The following is a 26,711-nucleotide window of genomic DNA, read 5'->3' as shown; positions in this document are numbered from 1 at the left end:
TTATAAATAAAACTTGTTTCAGTTAACCTTAAAAAGTCTAAGATCAAGGCGAAGTCTAGGAAAAAAAGAGGCATGAAATTAAACCACCAGATCTGGTCAAGGTGTCAAATGGTCCTTTTCTGTAGGCTTCTTCTCAGCCAAAGAAGTTGTCAAAAGACAGGAACAGGACTGGACCCCAATAGAAAAAGGCTAAAGAAGCTGTTTGACTTATCTCCATCAAGCCACAGTAAATTACCTAGAGATTTAGGGTCAATATTTAATCGTAACTGGGTAATTTTTGTGCATACACATTTGATCAATGATTTAAGAATTTGGTCATTTGTCTTTGAATATACAACTAATAATCTTAGAATTCAGCAAATTTGAATGTGTGCATACACAGGCACAAACCCATGAAAATCTGACCATCATATTCTCTAGAGAAATCTTCAAATTCAAGTGCATGAATATTTGCGCTAATGAAGAGATCTAGATACATAAAATCAGAATATACAGATTTATTAAGGAATATAGTTTTAAGAGCAATTGCATACATGCTGAGTAACATCCTACACCAAGTTAATAGGTTGTAGTTTTATCTGGGGTAGATTTCTAAAGTTAGGTGAGATTCATCACAATGGAGAGAACCACTGTCTTTTTTGGGATGATAAAGACAGCAAAGTACTTATGAATACCTTTGGTTCTTTTTCTTTAATTTTTTGGCCAGGCAATAGAAAAGCACTAAACAGAGGATTAAAACAGTGGACTAGTACTAAACCCTGAACATGACTATGGATCCCATGGGCAAATTCCTCCAAAGGGTAAGAGAAACATATCAGTTAATGGGCAGAAATGAATACAGCCCTATACAAGACAAAAAAATGCACTACATTCATTGACAGATATAAGGGTGAAATGTGATCAAATTCTGAAAATCCAATATGGTTAAGAAGGAAACAGAAAAATAAACACAGCCAATGCTATAACTACTCTGGCTTTCTGAATCCAGTGTGCTAGAAGCCAGAAGGAAATATAAAATGCTGATAATAATACTACTTACCTCAATAGGTTATTGTGAGGATTAAATGAGAAAATATGAGAATAATACTGGACATATAATAAGCACTCAATAAATTTTCCTGCTTTGAGAGAACCTTGGAAATTGGGGGAACATCAATTTAAAGGATAAATTTGTATTTGTACTAAATCCAGGAACCATGGGGAAAAAACAAGAGATAAAACCTTTCAGATCCAGTGTTAAATCCACATTTATACAAGAATAATGGGACCAACTTTTTGCATGCATTTTAAAAAAGCAACCACCAAAGGGAGATGGAACACGGAAAATAAGTTATAAAGTAGTAAAAACAAGGTGACTGAAAAGGATAATTGTGCTGCCATTACTGAAAATGAAGTTTTCAGAATTCTGATAATTACAGAATTAAAAAAGCAAAAAAGCAAGATGTGCAATTAAATCCTAGAGGCACGGAATTGTTTAAGTACCAAAATGCACAGTAACTATATTTACAGTCTCTTGGCTGAGTCTTTTGCTACGACAGATACAGGAAAACGTCCACTAAGAGGCTAAGGAATTATCCTAAAGGAGACAAATACATGCAGCCAGGGAAGCAGAAATAATAGTCTAGAATCTTGAAATCTGCCAAAGTTGTCATAATACAAAATAAAAAAGGTACTTGGGATTTTGCTGAATGACAGTCCAGTGAAAGAATTCTAAACTTCCTTGCTTACTGCCCAATTTTTTAAGGGCAACAAGGGCGACAGCAGTTAGAAACTAAAGGTAATTTTAACTTTGATTCTATTTTAGGAAAAGAGAATTCCAGTTTTTCCACCTTGGGCTATATGATCTTAGGCTATTTCAACTTCCTAAGCTTTAATTTTTTTCATCTGTAAAACATGGATGGTTAACTATCAGTTATAGGATTATTAACATACAAAATGCTTTGCTAAAGATGTATAGGATGCATAATTACAAATTCTGAAATGTAAATGATTATGTAAATTCTGAAATGAAATAATTAATAACTTGTAATTGGTAAAGAATATGTCTTGTTAGAGAAATGTTCGAGAAGGAGTATTTGACCTCTGTCAGCCTGGGCAAGAGAAACCAAGAAAGTTAGAACCAAAGGGGGCCGTCCTTGGGAAGTGCTTTCCAACAAATAGAGCTTTCCCAGGGCAAAACTGAAACTGCTTCCAGCTTCAAGCAGTGGGGTATGGCAGATATTGGACAGAATCTAAGGTTTCAGACAAATGGTATCTCCTTTGACAGTAACATAGACATGGAAACAAGGTTAAGAATGAAAAATAAAGAAATCTAGAAAGTTAGAAATTTAACCTAGGAACCAGAGAAGTAGACTGTCAGAGTAAGAGTATGATGGAGGGACATAAACTTACCTTTGCAAGCTGGTACCAGTCAAGTCCAAAAGGACAGATGGATTTAAAAGTCTAGAAGGTTCTAACTAAGGCATGAGTGTGTACCTCATTCAAACATAAATCAGCCATTTTAAATTAAATATTAATTAAATATTTTTAAAATATCTCCATGTATAAACCTGACAATATTCTTCATCCTTGCCTCATATAAAATAAATGATAATATTTTTTGTTCAAATACCTTTTGCCAAGCAATGTTTAGGGCTTGGTTTTTCTTCTGGTCAAGGTCTTCTATAGTTGCAAGGATTTTGGATTTGTCATTTTCTACGATTCTCTTCTTCTTCATCAAGTCATTATACTAGTAAGATAAAAAGCATACTTAAAGGAAAAGTATAAAATTTTCTTTATATTCTAGAATTCAGTCAGGAAAAGAGGTTTCATTTTTATATATTAATATATACTCCTGTTTACCAGAAAAATAAACTGTATTAAGAGTCATAATGTAAACCAAATCATGAAGAAAGTAATAAATACATCACCTATAGGTAAAATTTAGTTGCTATTATTGAGAATTTATAGGACAAGCTATTTTGATTCTTCTAATATTTCCACCAGATCTTTCTAGCAGCCAAGATAAAAAAGGAAGTGTGTCATATGTATAAACTCAAAAGTAGCCCGGGCATGCTTTCCTCTTAAGGTCAGTCTAAGCAGTGACATGTAAGTTTAATTCCTCATCATGATATATGAGTCCTACATGATTCAGTCCTATCTCTGACTTTTTGGAATCCCACTCCTAGCCCTGATCCAGCCCTGATCCTGGTCTTTTTTTCAGTTCCTTGAACATAATAAGCTCATTACAGCCTTCTAGCCCCTGCATTGTTCTCTCTTCCCAGAATGCTCTTTCTCTGTATCTGACATAATTGGTGCCTCAAATTTCAGCTCAAACATCGCATCTTCAGAGTGGTCTTTTCCTGGTTAATGTAGTAACTCACAAAAAAATAATAATAATAATAATTGAGGGAGGCTGCAGAGGGATAATTACACCTTGAGTAGCAGCAGAACTTTCTACAAGTCTTAACTCATTTCTCCTCAAAGCCTAAAAGGAGGCTCCAAATTCTTCCTTGAAACTTCCAGTCAGTCCTGCTTGCTCCCTTGCTTTCTCTCTGCTTTATGCCCAAGCTCCTAAAACCTCTCTACAATTTTCTCTTATTCCTTGTATAACTCCATGTAGTTTCTTATTTGGACAGACACAAAATACAACAAAAAAGGCCATCTTACTTAACAATAAAGCTTTCCCTCTGGTAAGGAAGTGGCAGTTGGAGAATTCTTTTAAAAAATATTAGACCAGTTATCCTTATCTAATGAAAGCAAACAAGTAAGTTTCATGATGATACGCAGTTCAAATTCAGACCAAAGATTTTCTCCCACAAATATGACATATATTGCAAAGCTTTAATGGAGAAATAAAAATCAGCTGGAACACTTTATAGATAGATACCAAATAGGCTAATAATGCTCGTGTTGTGATCTAACACAATATAGATTCTTTGTAGATACTAATGTCAATAATGATTACCAAAAAAACCCCATTATAGCAAAACTTCTTAAAAGTAATTGAGTTCATAAGCATTACCACTTTTAGAGACCTCTCATAACTCTGTGATACAAACTCTAACAGAATTTTGCAAAACTAAAGAAGGTATAGGGCATAATATAAAATTACTCAGAGGGCTTTCCTATAGAGCTGCCAAGAATACAGACAGTGCTTATGCATATTACACTATTAGTCATTACTTATGTAATGATTCTATTATACCCTAGAGTCTTAAGGAAGACAACAGCTATGGAATGACTGGTAAGGAGGCAGATAGCAGGCTTATTTTCTAAAGCCCTTTCAAGGCAAGTGAAAGAAAGGTTAGAAAGTGAGAAGTTAACCAGAACAGAAAGTATAGTTTTTATTTACACCAAGAATAAGAAAAGGGTAGAATTATGTTCATGGCAAAACCAACAGAAAAGTTATGTACAACAGAATATATAAATAATTGATGATGCAAAACAATGAAATAAAAGAACTGAAAAGGGGAAAATAGAAACTAATGTACTATGAAGGGCATCAAGAAAAAGATTTCCTCCAGTAACTACTGCTGGGGTCAGAGAGCCATCAAAGCTACTCAGATGGCCAAAGGAAAAGGACTTACCCGCTCTTCAGCTTCTGTCAGAACATTCATAGCTCTCATGTTGACATTTCTCCCCAGTTTCTCCTTCATTTCTTGCAACTTCTGAAGTCTCTGACCAGCTTCTTTGGGGTTGTTGGTTTTGAAATCATAGGCACTATTAGGTTGCCCAAAGAGGTGTTTCTCTGTATTAATCCAGTCATAGTCTTTCAGCATTTTAGAGACCTAGTCACAGAGGTTAATAGAAGCATCTATCATTGTTTACAAATAGATATTTAAAAACCAGTTTCTTGGGGGTGCCTGGCTGGCTCAGTTGATTGAGCCTCTGACTCTTGGTTTTGACTCAGCTCATGATTTCAGGGTCTTGGGCTCCAAACTCAGCAGGGAGTCAACTTGAGGATTCTCTCCGTCTCCATCACCCCTCCCTGTGCTCACGCTCTCACATAAATCTTTAAAAAAAGCTTAAGTACTTAGTAATTTTAAATTAATGACTCATTTATAAAACTGAGGTTTACTGTTAACAGTAAACCTATACTAAGTATGAAATTTTTTACCTGGAGGATAGGCTCAAAAAAAAAGATCTTCCTATTACTTAAGCCTCAGAAGAAGAGCCAGCAGCTCACACATATTTACAAAAAGTGTATGTAAAATACCTCTCCATTAGAATGAAATATAATCCAGATAAGACTCCTTCAGATTTTACTAAACTCAATCAATTGCTTCAAAAACAACTTGTAAAAGTTAAAATTCTTATAGAATTACTTAAGTCTTAGATTTGGTAAATTTGTGAAAGCCTAATTCTAACTGACTGACAATTCTGAGAATTAGTAAATAAAAAACCACCCTAAACATTGACTCTATTCCCTTAGCAACTCTCTTTTTTGACAAGGCATAAAAATGTACTTTATGTACTATAAATAGTTAAAAATTTTAAATTATAGTGCTTAAGGAAAACTTTCTTCTACTAAAATTATTTAAGGTTGGTTGGTAGAATCTAATCCTTGTCAATTTATTTATCCTTACTAATTCCATGGGTACAGTCTCACCTCCAGGCTCCAAAGATGATCATTTCCAGTCTGCCTTCCCTGCTGATCCGTAAGCTCTATGAAGGCATTCTGGGTACATGTTGCTTACCCTTATCTTTAGTGCCTGGCCTACTATCTGATAATAATTGGAATGCAATAAATACTTGATAAACTACATATTTCAAAAACTCCTTAACTTTTTAGCAGTTCCACTTGTGAATCTCCTTTTCACTTCCTTAACTATATAAATAAAATCCCCCAACAATCACCACCATTTTCAATTATAAAAAGTTATTAACAGTAATATTAACATTGGTAATATTTCAGTTAATTCACTAATACCAGGCTACCAGGCTAATGGAAATCAGTAATAACAAAATATGAGGATATTAATGATGTGACTATGAAAAAATACATATTTTTAAACTAAATCATGAGGGGTGGCTGGATGGCACAATCGTTTAGTGTCTGCCTTCAGCTCAGGTCTTGATCCGAGGGTCCTGGGATCGAGCCCCACATTGGGGCTGCCTGCTCAGCAGGGAGCCTGTTTCTCCCTCTCCTGCTCCCCTGCTTGTGTTCCCTCTCTTGCTGTATCCCTTTCTGTCATATATATAAAATTTTCAGTAAAAATTTGAAAAATATACAAAGTCATGAACCTGAACAGGCATACATGGCTTTTCAGAGGGTGGGGTGACTGTTCTGTATGTTCTGACTTTTTTGAAGTTAAATCTCTTCTACTTTAAAGGTGCTAAAGAAGATTTAAAAGGCGACAAATTGTTCAACATTCATCAGAAAACATGAAAGGTGAATTACTAAGATTTCATGGGTGCAGCCTCTTAATCAAGTAATGAGTTTCTGCAAAAGCATGTATTCTCTTTAAAGTATTTAAGACACTGTGTTACATAGAAGGAAGAAACTTTTAACGAGTGACCAAAAAAACGGAGATAACCTTAAAAAGATAGTTGCTTAGCAGAACATCGGATTTCAGATGAGGCTGCAAAACTGATAGTACTGGTCCTCACAAGGACATCCGGAAGCCAATTAAGTCCTCATTTTAGAAGTTGCCTGTATATATATTTTGGTGAGTTTTTAATTCGTTTTGAAATAAGGTAAATAATATATATTATCACTACTAATATAGTAATAGTTCTATGAATATTTGGGGATTAAAAAACAGTTCCATGGGAGACTACTATTTGGTAAAAACATCTTGCAGATAGGGATAAGTACCTGAAATTTAGAAACAAAATATTTATGCCATTTGGTGAAAATGAACATTGCTGAGAAGCTGTTTAAATAGCTGTAAGCATCAAAATTCTGTTACACAGCAGTTCTGCCATTTACACTGAATTCTTCATTGAGCAGTTTACCAGAATATTTCAACAACTCAGAAGCAAAAATCTGATTATGGGTAAAAATAAACAACACAACATGCCTTTGCAGCAGCATCTTCAGCTTCCCGTTTATGTTTGCTGATGTTGTGGTCCAGTTCCTTAATTTTAAGCTGAGAATCATTGTTTTGTTCCTTATGTGTTGCTACTTCAGCATATTTAGCTTTAATTACGTTGTCTTGGGCTGTTATCACTTCTTTTTGCTTGGTCACCTCTTCTTGAGCTTTATTTACAGACTCCTGAAACATAATTTGAAGACAACATACAGCAAAGTAATATGGACGTATTTTTAGTTTATTAAAAGATCATCTAACAAACTTTTGGGTAATTGGGATTGTGATTACAGGCAGATGGTCACCTAACCCTCTACATATTATATCTCTGTTAAAATGACTAATTTACATACAGGAGAAAACTTGTTCCACCAGTAGTAATAAGGTGTGATGCAGTGTTCATTCTGGAAGCAAAAAAGTTTCTACTGGATACAGCTTAGTTGGGATCAACTTGCGGGGGGAGGGGGGGGACTATAGGAATCTAACTTTTGAAGTCTCAGAATAGTGGCATTTTTTGGGTAGTTAACAAGAAGATATGACAGATCCTCATCCATCATTTACCAGGAGGGGGAGAATGTTGGCTGGGGTTTTCTACTTTTCCCTTCAATAGATATAAGCCATATCTACCAGTGACAATTGAAGTAATAATGTTTGGTTCTAGCACAGGGGTCAAAAGAGAAAAATAAAAGAGAAACTTTTTTGAACAAATAGGTCTGTGGTACAAAGAAAAACTTTTTGCTTTGACTTTTATTATCCCCCTACTTCCCAAGGTTGAAGCTATTCTACCTCCAAAGTGGTAATTATACCTGCAATTCAGTCTGTCACCAAACCCTTCCCCCAGAAACTCCTTTGCTTCATTCTAGATCTTAAAAGAACTCTCAGAAATGTCTAAACCAAAGAAACCTAGTTTAGCTCATATATAGGTAAAAATCGAAGTAAGACAACCTGCTACAAGCCTCTAAGGAAGAATGGCTCTTCAAGATGAAACGCACAAATAAGGGCGCCTGGGTGGCTCAGTGGGTTGCGCCTCTGCCTTCGGCTCAGGTCATGATCTCAGGGTCCTGGGATCAAGCCCCACATCAGGTTCTCTGCTCAGCGGGGAGCCTGCTTTCCCCTCTTTCTCTGCCTGCCTCTCTGCCTACTTGTGATCTCTGTCAAATAAGTAAAATCTTAAAAAAAAAAATTTAGTGACTTTTTATTCATGCTCATTAGGAAATGATCATTTTGAGCAACAAAAATAATGTTATGCTTAGGTTACTGAATGTGCTCAAAGTGCTTTAATTTCCTTATAATGTTTAATCTGTGTCATTAGAGGTCTTTTGAGGAAGGAAAATAAATCATGGCATTCATATAAAAACCTAAAGGTATTTTAGCTTTTTGAAAGCTTTGAAGAACAAGAAAAGAAAGTGAAAAATACTCTGGTGATATTAACCAAAGGGAAAAATAATAGACACGGGTTTATTAACTAACACCATATCTAAAAAAACATGTTTATGAAGATTCTCTCATGCCTACAGGTTAAAAATTGCATTGCAGGGGTGTCTGAGTGGCTAAGTAGGTTAAGCGTCTGCCTTCAGCTCAGGTCTTGATCCCAGGACTCTTGATCCCAGGACTCTTGATCCCAGGATCAAGACCCCAGAGTCCTGGGATCAAGACCTGCATTGGACTTCCCACTCAATGGGGAGCCGTGGGGAGCCCTGCTTTTCCCTCTCCTCTGCAGCTACCCCTGCTTATGCTTGCTCTCTCTCAAATAATAAATCTTTTAAAAAAAATTGCATTGCAGTTTTGACTAGTTTAGTCTTTTTTTATAAGAAATCTGTCACTAAAGCTGAACAGAAATGAAATTTTCATTTTGTCTAATTAGTTAGTAGGCAATTTCTTTACATAGCCTCCTAGGGGTGTCCTTTGATACTCTTATCAACAAAAGGAAACAATTTAGAACGCAGAGCTTTCTGCATTAGAATGCAGAACCACCATTTTATACTTTTCCATAAAGAGAAATGGAAATAAGTACATGCTCTGACTGACTTTATTTGGATTGAGAATGGAGTAGCTAATTTATTTTCACATTTATCTTTAGAAACATGTATCTAATTTTTAAAAAAATCCTATAACATGATGTCCATGAAAGACAGCAGAAAATATGGAGGGATAAAATGAAAAATAGGAGATTAAGACAAATCAGAAAAAAAAGTAGATACTTTTAAAAACTAAAATTTACTTTGGAGGCAAAATAGAAACTGAAGAGAAACTAGCAAATTTAATAAGCAACACAAAAGCACAAAGCTGAGAAGCATTTTGATCTCTTAATTTCAAAAAAGAATATAAACTGTTATTCTATTGATTTGTCAAGGTGTTAAAAACAAAAAACAATTTGAATTTAGTCATGAAGAGAATGAAGAGGAAAGGTCTACTTTCCAAAACACCATATTGCTGCAATTAAAACAATCATTTCAAAGGAAAAACATACAAGAAAATATAGAAGTAGACGACACAAGGCAGGCAAAAACCCCACAGTGAAGATCAACTGAATGAAACTCCCTTTTTGAAAACTATCTACATTCAGTTAACATGAAAATCAAGGATATCATTAACCAACAGTATCAACAGCAACATAATTGAAAAATCCAGCAACATGGTGACTATCGTCAGTGATAGTGTACTGTACATTTAGAAGCTACTGAGAAAGTAGATCGTAAAAGTTCTCATCAGAAGGGAAAAAACTCATAACCGTGTGGTGGTGGATGTCAACTGGACTGACTGGGGTGGTCATTTTGCAATATATACAAATAAATCATTAGGCTGTATACTTGAAACTAATACCTATCAATTATACCTCAATATGAAACAAAACAATTCAAAGTCAAAATCAAAGAAAGGGGGACAAGAGAGTAGTAGCCAATATTCATGACGGACAACCTCTAATAAAGACCTACCCACTATGAATTTACGGGTGACAGAAAATCATGTGAAATCCCCTCAGCCCTAAATCCATCCTTTACTTCCCCGCTTCTGATATCAGAACATTTCTCCCCCACCAGCATCAACTGAAGTAAGCCTCCCCAGTAAAGGATACTGTAGGGAAACTGTAGAAAGAGGCTTTACATCCCAGTTCTGGCATGCTTTTCTCAAAGGGAAGTTTGTCAGTGCCAGGGCCAGCAGCTCGCATGGCTGCCCTGACATCCAGCAGAGGAGCAAAGGGGAGCAGGGCTCTGCAGCGTGTTCACAAGGCCAACTTCTCCTGACATCCCTCCCATGTGGCATTTCCCTATGGATGGCTTCACCGCGTCAGTAAACTTCACCACCAGGGGGCCACAGTTTTGTCTTCTCAGTTTTGTCTTCTCTAACTAGATCTGGTTTTCAGCCCTACAAATACAATGAGGCTCTTTGCCAAATATGTTCCTTCCATGGATGCACTTGCTCAGCCCTTTGGGTGGTAATGGCTATTCCCCATATCCGCTGTTTCTCTGATCACTTAGCATTCTCCCTACTCTTTAGTGATCAATCCCACACCATTCCAAACTCCTACAGTAGTCATTTTTTTATTTACACTTTGCTTATTTGAATTACCACATAGTTTTTGTCTTGCTATTTCTCCAATACGGTAAGTAAACTGTACCTTGTTTTTAGCCACCTCAGCTGCCATTACTTCAATCTGTACTTCATAGGATTTGATAGCTTCATTTACAGCTTCAAGTTGTTGCTTATAGGATGCATGCTCTCTCTTGAGCTCGTCCAGCTCCAGAGTGATAGCTTCAACTTCCTGTAAGAAACCATTACCTACACATTCAACAGGCTATTACTGAAAAATGAATATATACATGTCAATAAAATCAGTAAGATTCTCATGCAGGTAAGACCCACAGCTTACTTATTCAACTATCAAAATACATGTAAATGGTTTCCCCTGAAGAAGGAAGGAGAAAGGGAATTTATTTTCCTACATTAAAAAAAAAAAAAGACAAATGTATGTAGTTTTTACAGGTTCAAAGAACTTAGCATAAACTATTTCCTTTAGTCCTACAGAGAGAAATACAGAATTCTACATAAGAGATAAATTAGCAGAGGAAAAGCCTTCTTTAAAACATAATTACTCGATGTCGGAAAAAAAAAAGTTTCTCAATTTTCTTCTTTTCCATTATACCCTTTAGTTTGTTAGAAGATACTCTGTGTAGTATTTAGTGACAGAATAGGAGGAAAAGTAGATTTAAATAAAAGTGTCTAGAAAAGTGATTCAGAGCACAGCCTTTGGAGATAGAAAAAGCTAGGTTCAAGTTCCAGCTTTGGCACTATCCAAAAGATAAAAGCAGTTATCACCCCCATCTACAACTGAATGGCACTTTGTAAAAGTAACATGCTTTGTATTGTATCCATCTTTCACAGTATCCATTCAGAGATGATCACCAAATTAGAAAGGTCACCACTCAAGCCAACATGACTTAGCTCTACTACAGGATACAAGCTTTTGGTCCACTCTTAAGTGAAGCATTTACAAAAAGGCAATTTTGCTCTTTCTCTAAAATTAGCAAGACAATACAACCCATCCTTACAATTAGTACCCTACATTACAAGGCTTCCAGCAAAATGTCTTTTGACTTAGAAGATGAATAATTTATTTCCCAAAGCAGCACAGTGTGCTTTTAGATGTTGTGGTGAATACTGATGAGTAAGGCCAGCAAAGAAACTCTACCACCTTCATGTCTATATTGACAATAAAAGATTGGTTCCACTTCAAGAAAGGTTATTACCTGTTGTTTTTCTTTCATTTTCTTACTAGAAGCATCTGCTTTCATTTTGGCAAAATCCAGTTTTTCCTGAGCATCTTTCAGTTCTCGCTCTCTTTCAGCCTCTGCATTTTTCATTTTATTCTCCAATACTTCATATTTTTCTTCTGCTTTTTTCTGGATTTCTTTGGTGTTTTTTAAGGTCTCCTCACTTTCCTCTGCATCATAAAGTAGGCAAATGTGGCTAAATGAGGTCCTTCAACTATTAGAAGTTATACATAATGGTTTATACAAGCCTTAAAAATTCACCTTTTAATAGGAGAAATGGCCTGAAAAACTGGAGGTTAAAATTTAAAAAAATTAACTGTTCCAACCTTATTCTAGAAATGTCATGTTGAAATACAGATCCTACCTGGTCCAGGATCAGATGGCTTTACTGGTGAATTCTACCAAACATTCAAAGATTTAATACCTACCCTTAAGTCTTTGAAAAAAAAAAAAAAAAAAAGAGGAGGGCACACTTTGAAACTCATAAGGCCACTATTACCCTGATATCAAAACCAGACAAGAACACTGAGGTGGGGAATTACAGCCTAATAAACCGTGATGAACCCAGACACAAAAACCTTCAGCAAATATTAGCAAACTGAATTAAATGATACATTAAAAGGATGATACACCATGATCAATTGGGATATATCTAAGGATGCAAGGCTGGTTTAACATTTGCAGTCAATGTGGTACACCATATTAACCAAATGAAGGATAAAAAGCATGTTTTCAACAGATGCAGAAAAAGCATTAGACCAATTTCAACATCCACTTATGACAAAATTCAACAAAGTGGTTATAAATGAAATATATCTCAACATAAAAAAGGCCATCAAGACAAGCCCACAGCTAACACTGTACTGAATACTAAGAAGCTGAAAGTTTTTCTTCTAAGATCAGAAACAAGACAAGAAGGACTCTTGCCATTTTTCATCAACATAGTACTAGAAGACTTACTTAGAGCAATAAGGTGAAAGAAACAAACAAAGGCATCCATATTAGAAAGGAGTTAAACTATATTTGCAGTGACATACTATATACAGAAAATCCCAGACTCCAATAAAAAACTGTCAGAATAGACATATTCAAAAAAGTTGTAGGGACAAAAATCCATGTACAAAAAACTGTTTTATGTACTAATAATGAACTGTCAGAGAAATTAAGAGAACAATCCTACTTATAATTCCATCAAAAAGAAAAAAGTACCTAGGAAAAAATTTAACCTAGGAGGTAGAAAGACGCATACACAGAAAACTGTAACTCACTGATAAAATAAATTGAAGAAGACACAAATAAATGGAAAGATATGCTGTACTCATGGATTGGGCGGATACTGTTAAAATGTCCGTTATTACCCAACCCAATCCGCAGATTTGTTGAAATCCCTATCAAAATTTTAATGGCATTTTTTCAAACAATCCTAAAATCTGTATGGAGTCATAAAAGATTCTGAGTAGCCAAAGCTATCTTGAGAAAAAACAAGGGTGGAGACAACATACTTCCTGATTTAAACTATAATACAAAGCTATAGTAATCAAAACAGTATGGAATTAGCATTAAAAACAGACTCATCAGTCAATGAACAAAACAGAGCCCAGGAATAAACCCATGCATGTATGTATGGTCAATTAATTTATGACAAAGGAGCCAAGAATATACAATGAAGAAGGGGCACTTTCTTCAATAAATGATGCTAGGAAAACTGGACAGCCACATGCAAAAGAATGAAACTGGACCACTTCCTTATACTACACATAAAACTTCACTCAAAATAGTTAAAGACTTGAATGTAAGACCTGAAACCATAAAACTCCTAGAAGAAAATGTAAGTGATAAGCTCCCTGGCATTAGTCTTAGCAGTGATTTTCTTTGGATTTCATGCTGAAAGCAAACAACAGAAGCAAAGATAAGTGGACAATATCAAACTAAAAAGCAAGAGTAAAAAAACCCATCAATAAAAGGCAACCTAATGAATGAGAGAAAATATGTGCACATCATTTATCGATAAGGGGTTAATATCCCAAATCCCATATACCTCAAAAGAAAAAGTCAAACAGTCTGATTAAAAAATGGGTACAGTATCTGAATACACACTTTTCTACAGAAGACACAGTCAGTAGTTGCATGAAAAGATACTAACAGGGGACGCCTGGGTGGCTCAGTTGGTTAAGCAGTTGCCTTCGGCTCAGGTCATGATACCAGCGTTCTGGGATTGAGTCCCACATCGGGCTCCTTGCTCGGCAGGGAGCCTGCTTCTCCCTCTGCCTCTGCCTGCCATTCTGTCTGCTTGTGCTCGCTCTCTCTCCCTCTCTCGCTCTCTGATAAATTTAAAAAAAAAAAAAGATACTAACATCACTAAGCATCAGGGAAATAAAAATTCTAACTATAATGAGATACCATCTCACACCTATTAGAAGGGCTATTATCAAAAAACAAGAAATAGGGCTACCTGGGTGGCTCAGTGGGTTAAGCCTCTGCCTTCAGCTCAGGTCATGATCTCAGGGTCCTGCGGGCAAGCCCCACATCGGGCTCTCTGCTCTGCTCCCACTCTCTGCCTGCCTCTCTGCCTACTTGTGATCTCTCTTTCTCTGTCAAATAAATAAATAAAATCTTTAAAAAAAAAAAACACAAGAAATAACAAGCGTTAGAGAGGACATGGAGAAAAAGGAACACACACACTGCTAGTAGGAATGCAAACAGGCGCGGCAACAACAGAAAATAGTATGGAGGTTCCTCAAATAATTAAAAAATAGGTATGATCTAAATAAAAGTTCCACTTCTGGGTATTTGAAGAAAACAAAACACTAACTCAAAAAAAAAATATATATATGGACCCTGGTGGTCACTGCAGCATTATTTGTAACAGCCAAGATATGGAAACAACTGAAGCATCCACCCATGGATGAACAGATCAAGATAATGTATGCGTGTAATATACAATGGAATATTACTCAGCCATAAAAAAGAAAACCTTGCCATTTGCAACAATATGGATGGACCTTGAAGGCATTATGCTAAGTGAAAAAAAGAGAAATACAATATCACTTATATATGGAATCTTAACCAATTTTTTAAAAGCCTATACATACAGAGAACAGATGAAAGGTTGGTAGAGGCTGGGGGGGGGGGGATGAGCTAATTTTTACTTTTATAAAAAGGGAAGAAATCTATTAGTGGGAATATTGACCTAAAGAATGAGAAAAACTAAAACTACCATATACAATTAAGTTCTAATTAAGTATAACACAAGTTCTTAAAATTAGAGGTAGAGACGGCTATAAAGTGAATTACGTCAAACATTTAAAATTTCCATTTAACAAAAATACTATAAATAAAGTTAAAAGACAAGCACATAAACCAAAAGATTTTCTTAATGCAGATAATCTACAAGAAATCAGAACTCTTAAGTACAAGCATAATACAAACAAACCATAAACAACTCAAAGAAGAATGGGGAAAAGAGAAAATTCAGAGAAGTAGAAACCAAAATGTCCAAGGTCCAAGGAACATACATAGATCCCAAGCTTTACCAGCAAATCAAGCATCTGCAAGTTAAAATACTAATGAACTATCTCTTCAGAACAATCAGATTGGAGATATTTTAGTCTTTTGAGAAAAGAAAGGATTTAGAGAAATGAGAACTTTCATATGCCACTGGTAGAAATGTATACTGCTGCAAATGGGCAGAATTTGGCAATATAATAATATCTAATAATAAAAATATTTAGAGTGATTAATTCAAATAAATATATAATAAAGAGGAGATCTAAACTATCTAAAGTAAGGTTAAGCAAAGAATGTTTTTATCTTACCAATGATTTTTTTAAGAGCATCTAATTCTTCTTGTTGCTGATGATACGAGCTTTGCTGGAGCTTGGTTTGTAATAAATCTGCCTCCTCAGTTTTCAGCTCCCACTGCTGTTTTAGTTGGCGATACCTTAGAAACAGAGAAATTTACAGTAAATTATCACTTTTCTGATATTTGAGATATGCATTTAAACTACAGGCTCCTGGGGCGCCTGGGTGGCTCAGAGAGTTAAGCCTTTGCCTTCAGCTCGGGTCATGATCTCAGGGTCCTGGGATCGAGCCCCGCATCGGGCTCTCTGCTCAGTGAGGAGCCTGCTCCACGCCCCCTGTCTGCCTCTCTGCCTACTTGTAATCTGTCTGTCAAATAAATAAATAAAATCTTTTAAAAAATAAAAATAAAAATAAAAAAATAAACTACAGACTCCTACCTAAAATAAGCTCACAATATAAACAATGTAAGATGCCACTGGTTACAAGAATAGCTTTGATGACTCATGTTTTTGAGGCATGAAATTCAAGTCTGATTTGGTCACTGAAGGTAAAGCACTCTGAATGACCAATACTGATAATAACTATATACAGAAATACTCTTAATTTTAGAAAATACTAAAAATAACCTTGGAATAAATGGGTTCCCTTAAAAATGGTCTCTCCTACTGATCCTTACCAAGAAAAACTCCACCATAACTCCCCACCAAAAAAACACATTAAAATGTAACCACCACACAAAATTTCAAAATCTGGTTATCAATTCTCATTTTCAAATATTACACATAGTTTCCCTAAATTTTCTAATGAGACCGATAGTTCGAAAAGGTGCAGTACTTAACTTAAACATTACAGTGCGCTCTTCTTGCAAATCCTAAAATTCTAGCCCATTTCTAGCTGCTGAAAATTCTTTGTTTGGAAGGTATTTAGCTAATTCAGCTGCAGTGAAATTTCAAGCTGTAATAAATTCACAAAGAAGTTTGGCACTAGAAATTCATGAGGTCTGAGGAAAAAGGAAGGAAGCAACTTATAAAACATAAATACTCCCTAGAGTGTTCTTGCCTGAGAATGCTTGACAGCAATTAAAGCCACAATTTTCAAGCCATTTCTCAATTCATTTTAAAAATGTGGAGTGCAGAAATTTGAAAGAAGTTAGAAGCTATTTTCCTAATATGGTCCATGAAAGAATGGCTTTAAGACCTTTCCACTTTCGGGTGCCTGGGTGGCTCAGTGGGTTAAGCCGCTGCCTTCGGCTCAGGTCATGATCTCAGGGTTCTGGGATCGAGTCCCACATCGGGCTCTCTGCTCAGCAGGGAGCCTGCTTCCCTCTCTCTCTCTCTGCCTGCCTCTCCATCTACTTGTGATTTCTCTCTGTCAATAAATAAATAAAATCTTTAAAAAAAAAAAAAAAAAAAAAGACCTTTCCACTTTCATATTTTAGAGCATGGAGCCTAACGTAGGGCTTGAACTCACAATCTTCAAATCAAGACCTGAGCTGAAATCAAGTCACATGCTTAACTGACTCAGGCACCCAGGCGCCTCCCACTCTCATTATTTTTAAGAATCTATTTCCTTTCCTTGACCTCAATGCCACAATCAGTCCAAAAGACAATTCTGCAAAATAACTTTATCCACCAGTATTGGATCATTTAACAGTCCCAAGCCAAATACAAACTCCCCACCTTGCCAAAGCCTCCACAGATCTCAGTAATCTTCTTCCCATCTTTTTCACAGAGAAGTTCATTCACTGCTTGGTAATTTATGTTAATGAAGGTAAAAGCAGACTTTACATGTATATGTTTGAAAGTAGGCTTTTGATAAAATTTCTATCTTAGAATGATTATGACCATCTCTTCCATATGTATAGCAGTCCAAAAAAGTTTTGCACTATTCCAAGCTTTGGTAATTCAGAAGATGAATGCTTAAAATGTATGTGTGTGTGTATGTATGTGTATATGTATGTGTATATGTATGAAAAAAAAATATATATATATATATATATATATTTCTAGTTCGTTAGCATATATACTTTGACTTTTATTCAGTATTGTGAATTCTGAATAAAATCTTTGGTTTTAACTGCTCCCATTTGTCATCTTCAGAGAGACCAGAAAAACTTAGAAACACTCAAATAATGTACTTTTAAAGTTTGTGGCATTTTTCCTCTCTTTGGAGTTAGCATTAACTAATGTTTTACCGATTTAACTCTTTTTATTGTTTTGCCAGCTATATATATGAAAACAAGAAGGAAGAGATTTTTCTGTTTCGTTTACTGCTACATTCCCACTCCTAGAACAGTACTTGGCAAACAGGAGGCACTCAGTAGTAAAAAACATTAACTGACCAAAAAAAAGTTACATTAAATAGCATGATCCCAATTGCAAAAAAATAAAAATATGTATCTACCCATATCATACACAAATGGAAGTAATGTTGAGAAGCACACATATATACCCATATCCACACCCATACAGAAGAAACACTGTAAGAAAATACTTTAATTTTAACAGTGTCTTTCTGACATGAACTTATTTACTTCCTCAGTAGGCAACCCAGCGATCTACAGGACAGCCACAAGCTGCTAAATTTAATGTTGGCATCCGAAATGATGCTATACTGTTCATAATTTAAACCAAGGACTCCAGTATCCTCTGGTATCAGACTCCAGAGTATCTATGGATTTTCCCACCAATCCCAGTAAAATGTTAACAGTATATCTCAACAGGGAAAGAAAAATATTTGGCTGGGTTTTTTTCTTCTTTTTGTTTAATTAGCTTTCCCTATTTCCTTAAAAAAAGACATTATTTTTTATCAGAAAAAGTAAAAAACTGATAAAGTTATCAACTCATAATTTATTCAAAGAAAAGCAAGGATATTATGAAAAAAGGCAGAAGTTGTATTTCTTTAGATAAAATTCTTTCATTTTCTACCATGGGAGTCTTTGACCAAAAAGAACACAGAAATATAACTTAATCTGACAAAAGTCTTACTTTTCAGCTGTATTTTTAAGACCTGCTAATTCCTCATCTAGAGTCTGTAGCTTATTCTCCTTCATTCTCAGTTCATCTTGAACATCTTTGAGTTCTTGAAACTTGGTTAAAATAGAAGCTGCCTGGGATCGAGCACCTGATAAAATAAATTGTAACAGGCCTTAGACATTAAGTTACTGCATATTTAGTAGACAAAAACTTTCTAAGAATTATACTTGAAAAGATTCAATAGCCAACCTTTTATAGTAAAGATACAGAACTCATTTTATCATTAGAATCTCAGGGCATACATAATTGATAGGAAGATACTTCTAAGCAGAGTTGATACAGAATTGATTTTATCATTAGACTCTTAGGACATACATACTTGATAAGAAAATACTTGTAAGCAGATGTGATAGATTGTTTATTCAAAATAATCACTGCCCCTTCCTACTGGGCCCATTTCTCTCAGGGCCATTTTCCTCTCTAATATTGGCAAAGCCATGTGGTTTGCTCTGACCAATGAAATGGAAAATGTGCCTCTTTTAAAAGTAAGCTTTAAAAGACAGCACATAATTCACCATTTGTTTTCCCTCTCCCCTGAGAAAAGCACGTTCAAAGTAGGGACTATTTTTCCCTCAGCCTGGGTTCCAAAAAGAGAATAACAATGAACAAAGAGATAAATGACCTACAGGTAAAGTAGCATAATTATGGTACTCATTATAAGTGACTGAGATTTGAGGGGTATTTTTTTTACCACATTCTAACCAGGTCTAAACTTTGATATAGCAGAGGAAGCAGAGGAAATTGGTTTCACTTTACAAGCAACTATAATTGTCTGACAATAATAGGTTGAGTTATGTTGGCAAGAAAACTCTAGGTTTGATGGGAGAATGCAAAGGTCAATTAGCAATGCTATATGAGTACTTTGGTAATACAATACAGGGATATTTTTGCCATCCCTAAAGTAGGAACTTCAAGAACATCCAAATCGATGAAATCTAAAATGTTTCTTATATTTTACATATTTAAAAATACATTATCTCTCTTTATCCTCCAATTATAGATACTAATCCTTTATTATATATACTGGAATTCATTTCACAGCTATTGTTTCCTTGGCCTATAAAGAAATTAAGTCATAGGCATTATACAGTCTCTTGATTTGGTTAAAAGCATAAACAGTGAAAACAGATAACCTGAATTCAAATCCTGGGCTTTGCCAGTTACCGACAAGTTATTTAACCACTCTGTCATTAGTTTCCACAACTGTATACTGCAGATGATAGTAATATACCTACCACGTAGCTGCTATAAGAATGAAAGGAGTTCATTATTTAAAGCTCTGAGAATACGTCTTCATAAAGTAATAGAAATGTTGTGTATCTGCATTGCCCAGTTACCCATTAACTATCTGTGGTCACAGATTCCTTGAAATGTGACTAGGACAATCAAGGAAATTATTTTCATTTAACTTTAATTATCATAATTAAGTGTAAGAGCCGCATATTGTTACTGTACTGGATGGCACAGTCTCACAATGTTGCCTGTTACATAGGAAGTACTATTTAGGGTTAGTTACTTAATCACTCAACATAGATCTGGAAACTCAATGTGGTAAATGTTAGAATAAGAAGAAAATGATCATTATCTTATTCTCAAGGACATATTTAATTTTATTTACTTTTCACAGATGTAGTGGCATATACCCAAATTAGAACTTAACATTTCCTGAACAAGGGTAAAAATGTATTGAATTAAAAAAAAATTTCCAGCGGCTAGAATATCCTAATACGACAAAATGCAAGAGGGAAAAAGAAAAAACAAAAAAACCTAGACTTAGAGACTTGAGAAAAATTTTAAAAAAGCAACAGGACAACAGGACTGATTTATTACAGTATGAGCTCCTTGAGGGCTGAGACATTTTAGAATTTCTCCGTATTTATTTTAAAAGATTTTACTTATTTATTTGAGAGAGTGAGAGAGAGTATGAGAGGGGAGAAGGTCAGAGGGAGAAGCAGACTCCCTGCATAGCTGGGAACCCAATGCAGGACTAGATTCTGGGACGCCAGGACCAGGACCTGAGCCGAAAGCAGTCACTTAACCAACTGAGCCAGCCAGGCGCCCCTAATTTCTCCATATTTAATTAAATAGCTGTGACACAGTAGGTATTCAAAAGAAAACCCAATTCTTAAATTAGAAATAAAACTCTGGATCAAGTCATTCTGAACCCACAATTTCAATTTTTAATAATAAAAAAAAAAAAGTCCCATCCTATTTACCAAAGTTTTGAGAAAACAATGATATAAAACCTACCTCCAAGACTGGAATGGAAGATGGAAGCAGAATAGAAGGATCCCAGGCTGACCTCATACCATGAATACAACTAAATAACTATGAAATCATCCAAAATACCCCAGAAATTGACCTGAAGACTGGGAGAAAAGAGACCACACCAAAGAAGGTAGGAAGTATGGAGGTGTGATTTGGGAGAGAAACAGCAGCCGTGGTGGAGTAAGGAGCTGTGGTCAGAACTGGACTAGCACAGAGGGGAGGCCACACAGGGAAGACAAATCCCCATAACAACTGGCTTCACAAGTGAGAGGATCCAAATTTCATGAGTTATGGCAACCAGCAGAGCTTTAAACCTACAGTTTTAAAGGTCAGCATGCTTGGCTCTGGGAGAACCCCAAGGGTATTGTTTTTTGGACAGAGTGTGGAAAACAGCCCACCAACAAACAGCATGGTAATAGCTTTCTGAGGAGCACCAAGGGACATGGTGGGGAGGTTATGACCTCATCTAGAAGCATGTCCCAGAAATACAGCATTCACAGATAGACCCCCTCCTAGAACAAAGGAATGAGCAGGCATCATTTCCCTCTCCCACCTCTCAGTATAAACACAGGGACACTTGTGGGAACCAACCGAGCAGACACTTGCTACCTAACATTCTTACACCAAAACTCCAACTCCCATGCTCAGGTGGATTCCACCTTCCCAATCATTCTTGCCTCAGGCCCAGAATAGAAGGTTCCCACCCCCAGAAGAACGGTCCAAAGCTCTGGCAACACCGTGTCTCCCGACGTGGGAATTTACAGGGCCTCAGTTCTACTGGCAACAGGTCTCATTTCACAAAAAGACCAGAGCACACCTAGTTAAAAATGCTCCACATTCAGGCCAGGGACTAAATACTGCCCAAAATAGGCAAAGAGAACCTCTGCAGACAACAGACTTGAAGGATAAAGAGGCCGGGACACAATGCAGACACTCCCAGAAACACTGGGTCCTGGAAAATAGGGGACACTATACTGCTGGGCACTATAGGGACTTCCTCTCCTTCGAGCCATTACCATCAAGAATAGGAGAGAACTTTCCTAACACAGAGAAACAGGAACAAACATCAACAAAATGAGAAGACAGAGAAATCGGTCCTAAAGAACAAACTAGGCCATAGCCACAGATCCAAGCAAAATAAATGCAAGTAACATGAGTGAAAGAGAATTTATTTAATTTTAAAGATTTTATTTATTTTTGAGAAAAAGAGCAAGCGCGTGAGTACACAAATAGAGGGGAGGGGCATAGGGAGAAGCAGACTCCCCACTGAGCCCAATGCAGGGCTTGATCCCAGGATCCTGGGATCATGACCTGAGCTGTAGACAGATGTTTAACCAGCTGAGCCACCCAGGTGCCCTGAAAGAGAATTTAAAGTAATGATCATAAATGTACTGCACTTGAAAAAAAAAAGTGGAAGACATCAATGAGACCCTTAACACAGAAATAAAGAAAAAGAACCAATCAGAGATGAAAAGTGCAATAAATGAATTTACAAACACCCGTGATGCAACAGACAATAGGCTGGAAGAAGCAGAAAAGCAAATTAATGACCCAGAAGAGAGACAGAAAATAATCAACCTTAAAAGAGAAAAAAGAACTATGCAAAAAGAAAATAGATTTAGGTAACTCAGTGACTTCCATCAAGTGTAGTAACATTCATATTGTAGGGATCCCAGAAGAATAAGAGAGAGAAAAGGGAGTAGAAAGTTTGAAGAAATAATACCTAAAAACTTTCCTAATCTGGGGAACGAAACAGATAACCAGACCCAGGAGACGAAGAACCCCCCAAAAAATCCACAAAAGCAGATCCACATGAAGACATATTGTAATTAAAATGTCTAAATTTTAAAAGGATCAAGACAAAAGAAGACAGGGAATATATATTATATATATTATAGAATATATATATATTTCCTATCAGGGAAACCACATAAGGCTATCAGCAGATTTTTCAGCAAAATCTTTGAAGGCCAGAAGGGAGTGGCATGAAATACTGAAAGTGAATGAGAAAAAGATGCTGCCAAGAATATTCTATCCAGCGAGGCTATCATTCAGAATAAAAGAAGAAAGAAACAGAAAAACAGAAATTAAAGCAGTTCATGGCCACTACACCAGACCTGCAAGAGACTGACTAGCAAGGAAAGACCAAAGTGACAGCAAGAAAGTGGGGAACACAGAAGTAATAAAAAAAAAAAAAAAAAAAAGAACTCCCAAAACACAAGGATGTAAAATATCCAAATACCTAAATGTGGGGAGGAGTACAGTAAAACTGAGCTCAAACTTAAGCAAATTGTTTCCTAATATAGACTGCTACATGCAAAAGATATTATACGCAAACCTAAAGATAGCCAAAAATTTAAAACCACTAAAAGAAATAAAAGGAAGAAAAAGGAATGCAAATAGTATCATTACAGAAAACCAGCATACATGAAAGAGGAGCAAGGACGAGAAAAACTTCAGAAACAAGTAAAATGGCAATAAACACATACCTATCAATAATGATTCTGAATGCCAGTGGACTAAACACCCCAATCAAAAGAAATAGGGTGACAGAATGCATTAAAAAGAAAAAAAAAAAAAATAAAGACCCATCTGTATGCCGCCTATGAGAGACATTTCAGACCTAAAGTCACCTGAAATTGAAAGTGAGAGGATGAAGAAACATTTATCATACAAATGGATGTCAAAAGAAAGCTGGAATAGACAATATACATCAGACAAAACAGATTTTAGAACAAAGACTATAGTAAGAGACAAAGACACTATATAGTAATAAAGGGGACTATCCAACAAAAGGACTGAACAACTGTAAATATTTACACACTCAACATGGGAGTACCCAAATATATTAAACAGTTAATAGCATAAATGAACTAATCAACAGTCATACAATAATAGTAGGGGACTTTAATACCCACTTACATCAGAGGAAAGATTGGTCAGAAAATCTACAAGGAAACAGTGGCTTTGAAAGATACACCGGAACAAATGGATTTAACAAATATATTCAGAACATTTCATCCAAAGTAGCAGAATACACATTCTATTCAGGTACACAGGGAAAATTCTCCAGAACAGATGATTACGCCACAAAAGAAGTCTCAACAAATTCAAAAAGACTGAAGTTTTACCATGCATCTTTTTGGACCACAACACTATGAAACTAGAAATCAAGCACAAGAAAAAAAATCCACAAAGAGGACAAATAAATGGAGGATAAAAACATGCTACTAAATAATGAATGGGTCAGCCAGAAAAAAATCAAAGAAATCCAAAGATACATAGAAGCAAATGAAAATGAAAACACAAGAGTCCAAAACTTTTAGTATAGAGCAAAAGCAGTTCTAAGAGTAAAGGTTATAAAGACGGAACTGTAAGACCTGAAACCATAAAATTCCTGGAAGACAGTACAGATAGTAATGTCACTGATACAGGTCATAGCAACATTTTTCTAGACACATCTCTCAAGGCAAGGGAAATAGAAGCAAAAATAAACATTTGGGACTAAATGAAAATAAAAAGCTTCCACACAGCAAATAAACAATGAACAACACTAAAAGCCTACAGAATGGGAGAAGATATTTGCACCTGACATATCTGATAAAGGATTAGTATCCAAAATATATAAAAAACTAATAAAACTCAACATCCCAAACCCAAAAAATCCAATTAAAAATGAGCAGAAGACATGAAGAGACATTTTCCAAATAAGAAATACAGATGACCAATAGACAAACAAAAAGATGCGCAACATACTCCACAAGGAAAGGCAAATCAAAACTACGAGGTATCACCTCATATCTGTCAGAATGACTAAAATGAAAAACATAAGAGACAAGTGTGGCAGAGGATGTAAAGAAACAGGAATCTTTTTGCACTGTTGGTGGGAATGCAGACCAGTGCAACCCCTGTGGAAAACAGTATGGAGGTTCCTCAAAAGGTTAAAAATGGAACCACCCTATGATCTATCAATCACACCATTGGATATTTACACAAAAAATACAAAAACAGTAATTCAAAGGGATACAGGCACCCTTATGTCTACTGCAGCATTATTTACAATATCCAAATTATGGAACCAGCCCACTTCTCCATTAACTGAAGAATGGCTAAAGAAGAGCTGGTGTATGTATGTGTGCATACATATACACACATACACACACAATGGAATATTATTCAGCTATAAGAAAGAAGGAAATCTTGCCATTTGCAAAGACATGGAGAGAACTAGGAAATATAAAGCTAAGTGAGATAAGTCAGTAAGAGAAATACCATATGCTTTCGCTCATATGTGGAATTTAAGAAACAAAGGAGAGAGAGAGAGATAAGCTGAGAAAGGCTCTAAACTATAGAGAACAAACTGATGTTACCAGATAGAGGGTTGGTAAGGCGACCGGTGAAATGCATTACAGGGATTAAGGAGAGTAGTTGTCAGGATGAGCACCAGGTATTGCATGAAATTGTTGAATCAAAAAATTGTACATCTGAAATTAATATATCATTGTATTTTAACTATACTGGAATTAAAATTTACTATAAATAAAATTAAATAAAAAAGAAAAATACAATCAATATTACATGATTCTTTTTACTTTTTTGTTTTATTATTTATTTAAATTCAGTTTAACTAACATATACTGTATTATTAGTTTCAGAGGTAGAATCTATAGTAATTCACCAGTTGCATATAACACCCAGTGCTCATTCCATCAAGTGCCTCCTTAATGCCCATCACCCAGTTATCCTAACAACCCCACTTTCCCTCCAGCAAACCCCATTTTTTCCTAGGGTTAAGTCTCTTATGGTTTGCCTTCCTCTAGTTCCCTTATTTTTCCTTCCCTTCCCTTATGTTCATTGGTTTCTTAAATTCCACGAGTGAAATTATAATTTTCATCTTTCTCTGGCTTATTTTGCTCTACACAATAATTTCTAGTTCTATGTCATCGCAAATGGCAAGATTTCATTCTTTTTGGTAGCTGAGTAATAGTCGCATGTGTGTGTGCACGTGCACGTACATACACATATATCGCATCTTTATCCATTCATCTGTCGATGGACATATGGGGTCTTTCCATAGTTTGGCTATTGTGGACATTGCAGCTATAAACGTTGGAGTGCATGTGCCCCTTCAGATCACTCTGTATCTTTGAGGTAAATAACCCAGTAGTGCAATTGCTGGTTCACAGGATAACTCTATTTTTAAATTTATGAGGAACCTCCATACTATTTTCCAGAGTAGCTGCACCAGTTTGCATTCCCAATAGTATAAGACAGTTTCCCTTTTCCCAAATCCTTGCCAACATCTGTTATTTCCTGAGTTGTTAAGCATAGCCATTCTGACCAGTGTGAGGTGGTATATCATTTAGTTTTGATTTTATTGCCCTGATCCAAGTGATGTAGAGAATTTTTTCTTTCATTTGTCTCTTGTCCATTTTTATGTCGTCTTTGGAGAAATGTCTGTTCATTACTTCTGCCTGCTTCTTGACTGGATTTTTTGGGTTTTTTTCAGTGTTGAGTTTAATAAATTCTTTATAGGTTTTTGGATACTAGCCCTTTATCTGATAAGACATTTGCAAATATCTTCTCCCATTCTGTACGTTGCCTTTTAGTTTTGTTGACTGTTTCCTTTGCTGTGTAAAGGCTTTTTATCTTGATGAAGTCCCAATAGTTCATTTTTGCTTGTTTCCCTTGCCTTTGGAAATGTGTTTTGGAAGTTGTTGCTGTGGCTAAGGTCAAAGAGGTTGCTGCCTGTGTTTTCCTCTAGGATTTTGATGGAGTCCTGCCTCACATTTAGGTCTTTCAACCATTTAGATTTATTTTAG

General features: G+C 35.8%; 1 protein-coding gene across 5 annotated transcripts in view; it reads right to left on the bottom strand.

Moving 5' to 3' along the window:
* Positions 1-26,711, bottom strand: part of SMC2 (structural maintenance of chromosomes 2) — a 58,980-nt gene that overhangs the window by 5,768 nt on the left and 26,501 nt on the right. For all 5 annotated transcript variants that reach the window (XM_082696577.1, XM_082696574.1, XM_082696576.1 and 2 more), the window contains 7 exons: positions 18,574-18,709; positions 15,601-15,725; positions 11,762-11,955; positions 10,633-10,776; positions 7,005-7,199; positions 4,569-4,769; positions 2,612-2,728 (listed from right to left, as the gene is read on the bottom strand). In XM_082696577.1, the coding sequence (XP_082552703.1) occupies positions 2,612-2,728; positions 4,569-4,769; positions 7,005-7,199; positions 10,633-10,776; positions 11,762-11,955; positions 15,601-15,725; positions 18,574-18,709 (1,112 nt within the window). The remainder of the gene's footprint in view (positions 1-2,611; positions 2,729-4,568; positions 4,770-7,004; positions 7,200-10,632; positions 10,777-11,761; positions 11,956-15,600; positions 15,726-18,573; positions 18,710-26,711) is intronic.

This window comes from Mustela nivalis (genome assembly GCF_964662115.1).
Source record: "Mustela nivalis genome assembly, chromosome: 13".
Taxonomy (NCBI): Eukaryota; Metazoa; Chordata; class Mammalia; order Carnivora; family Mustelidae; genus Mustela; species Mustela nivalis.
Note: the sequence above shows the minus strand (reverse complement) of the source record. Positions and strands in the feature narration are given on the sequence as shown.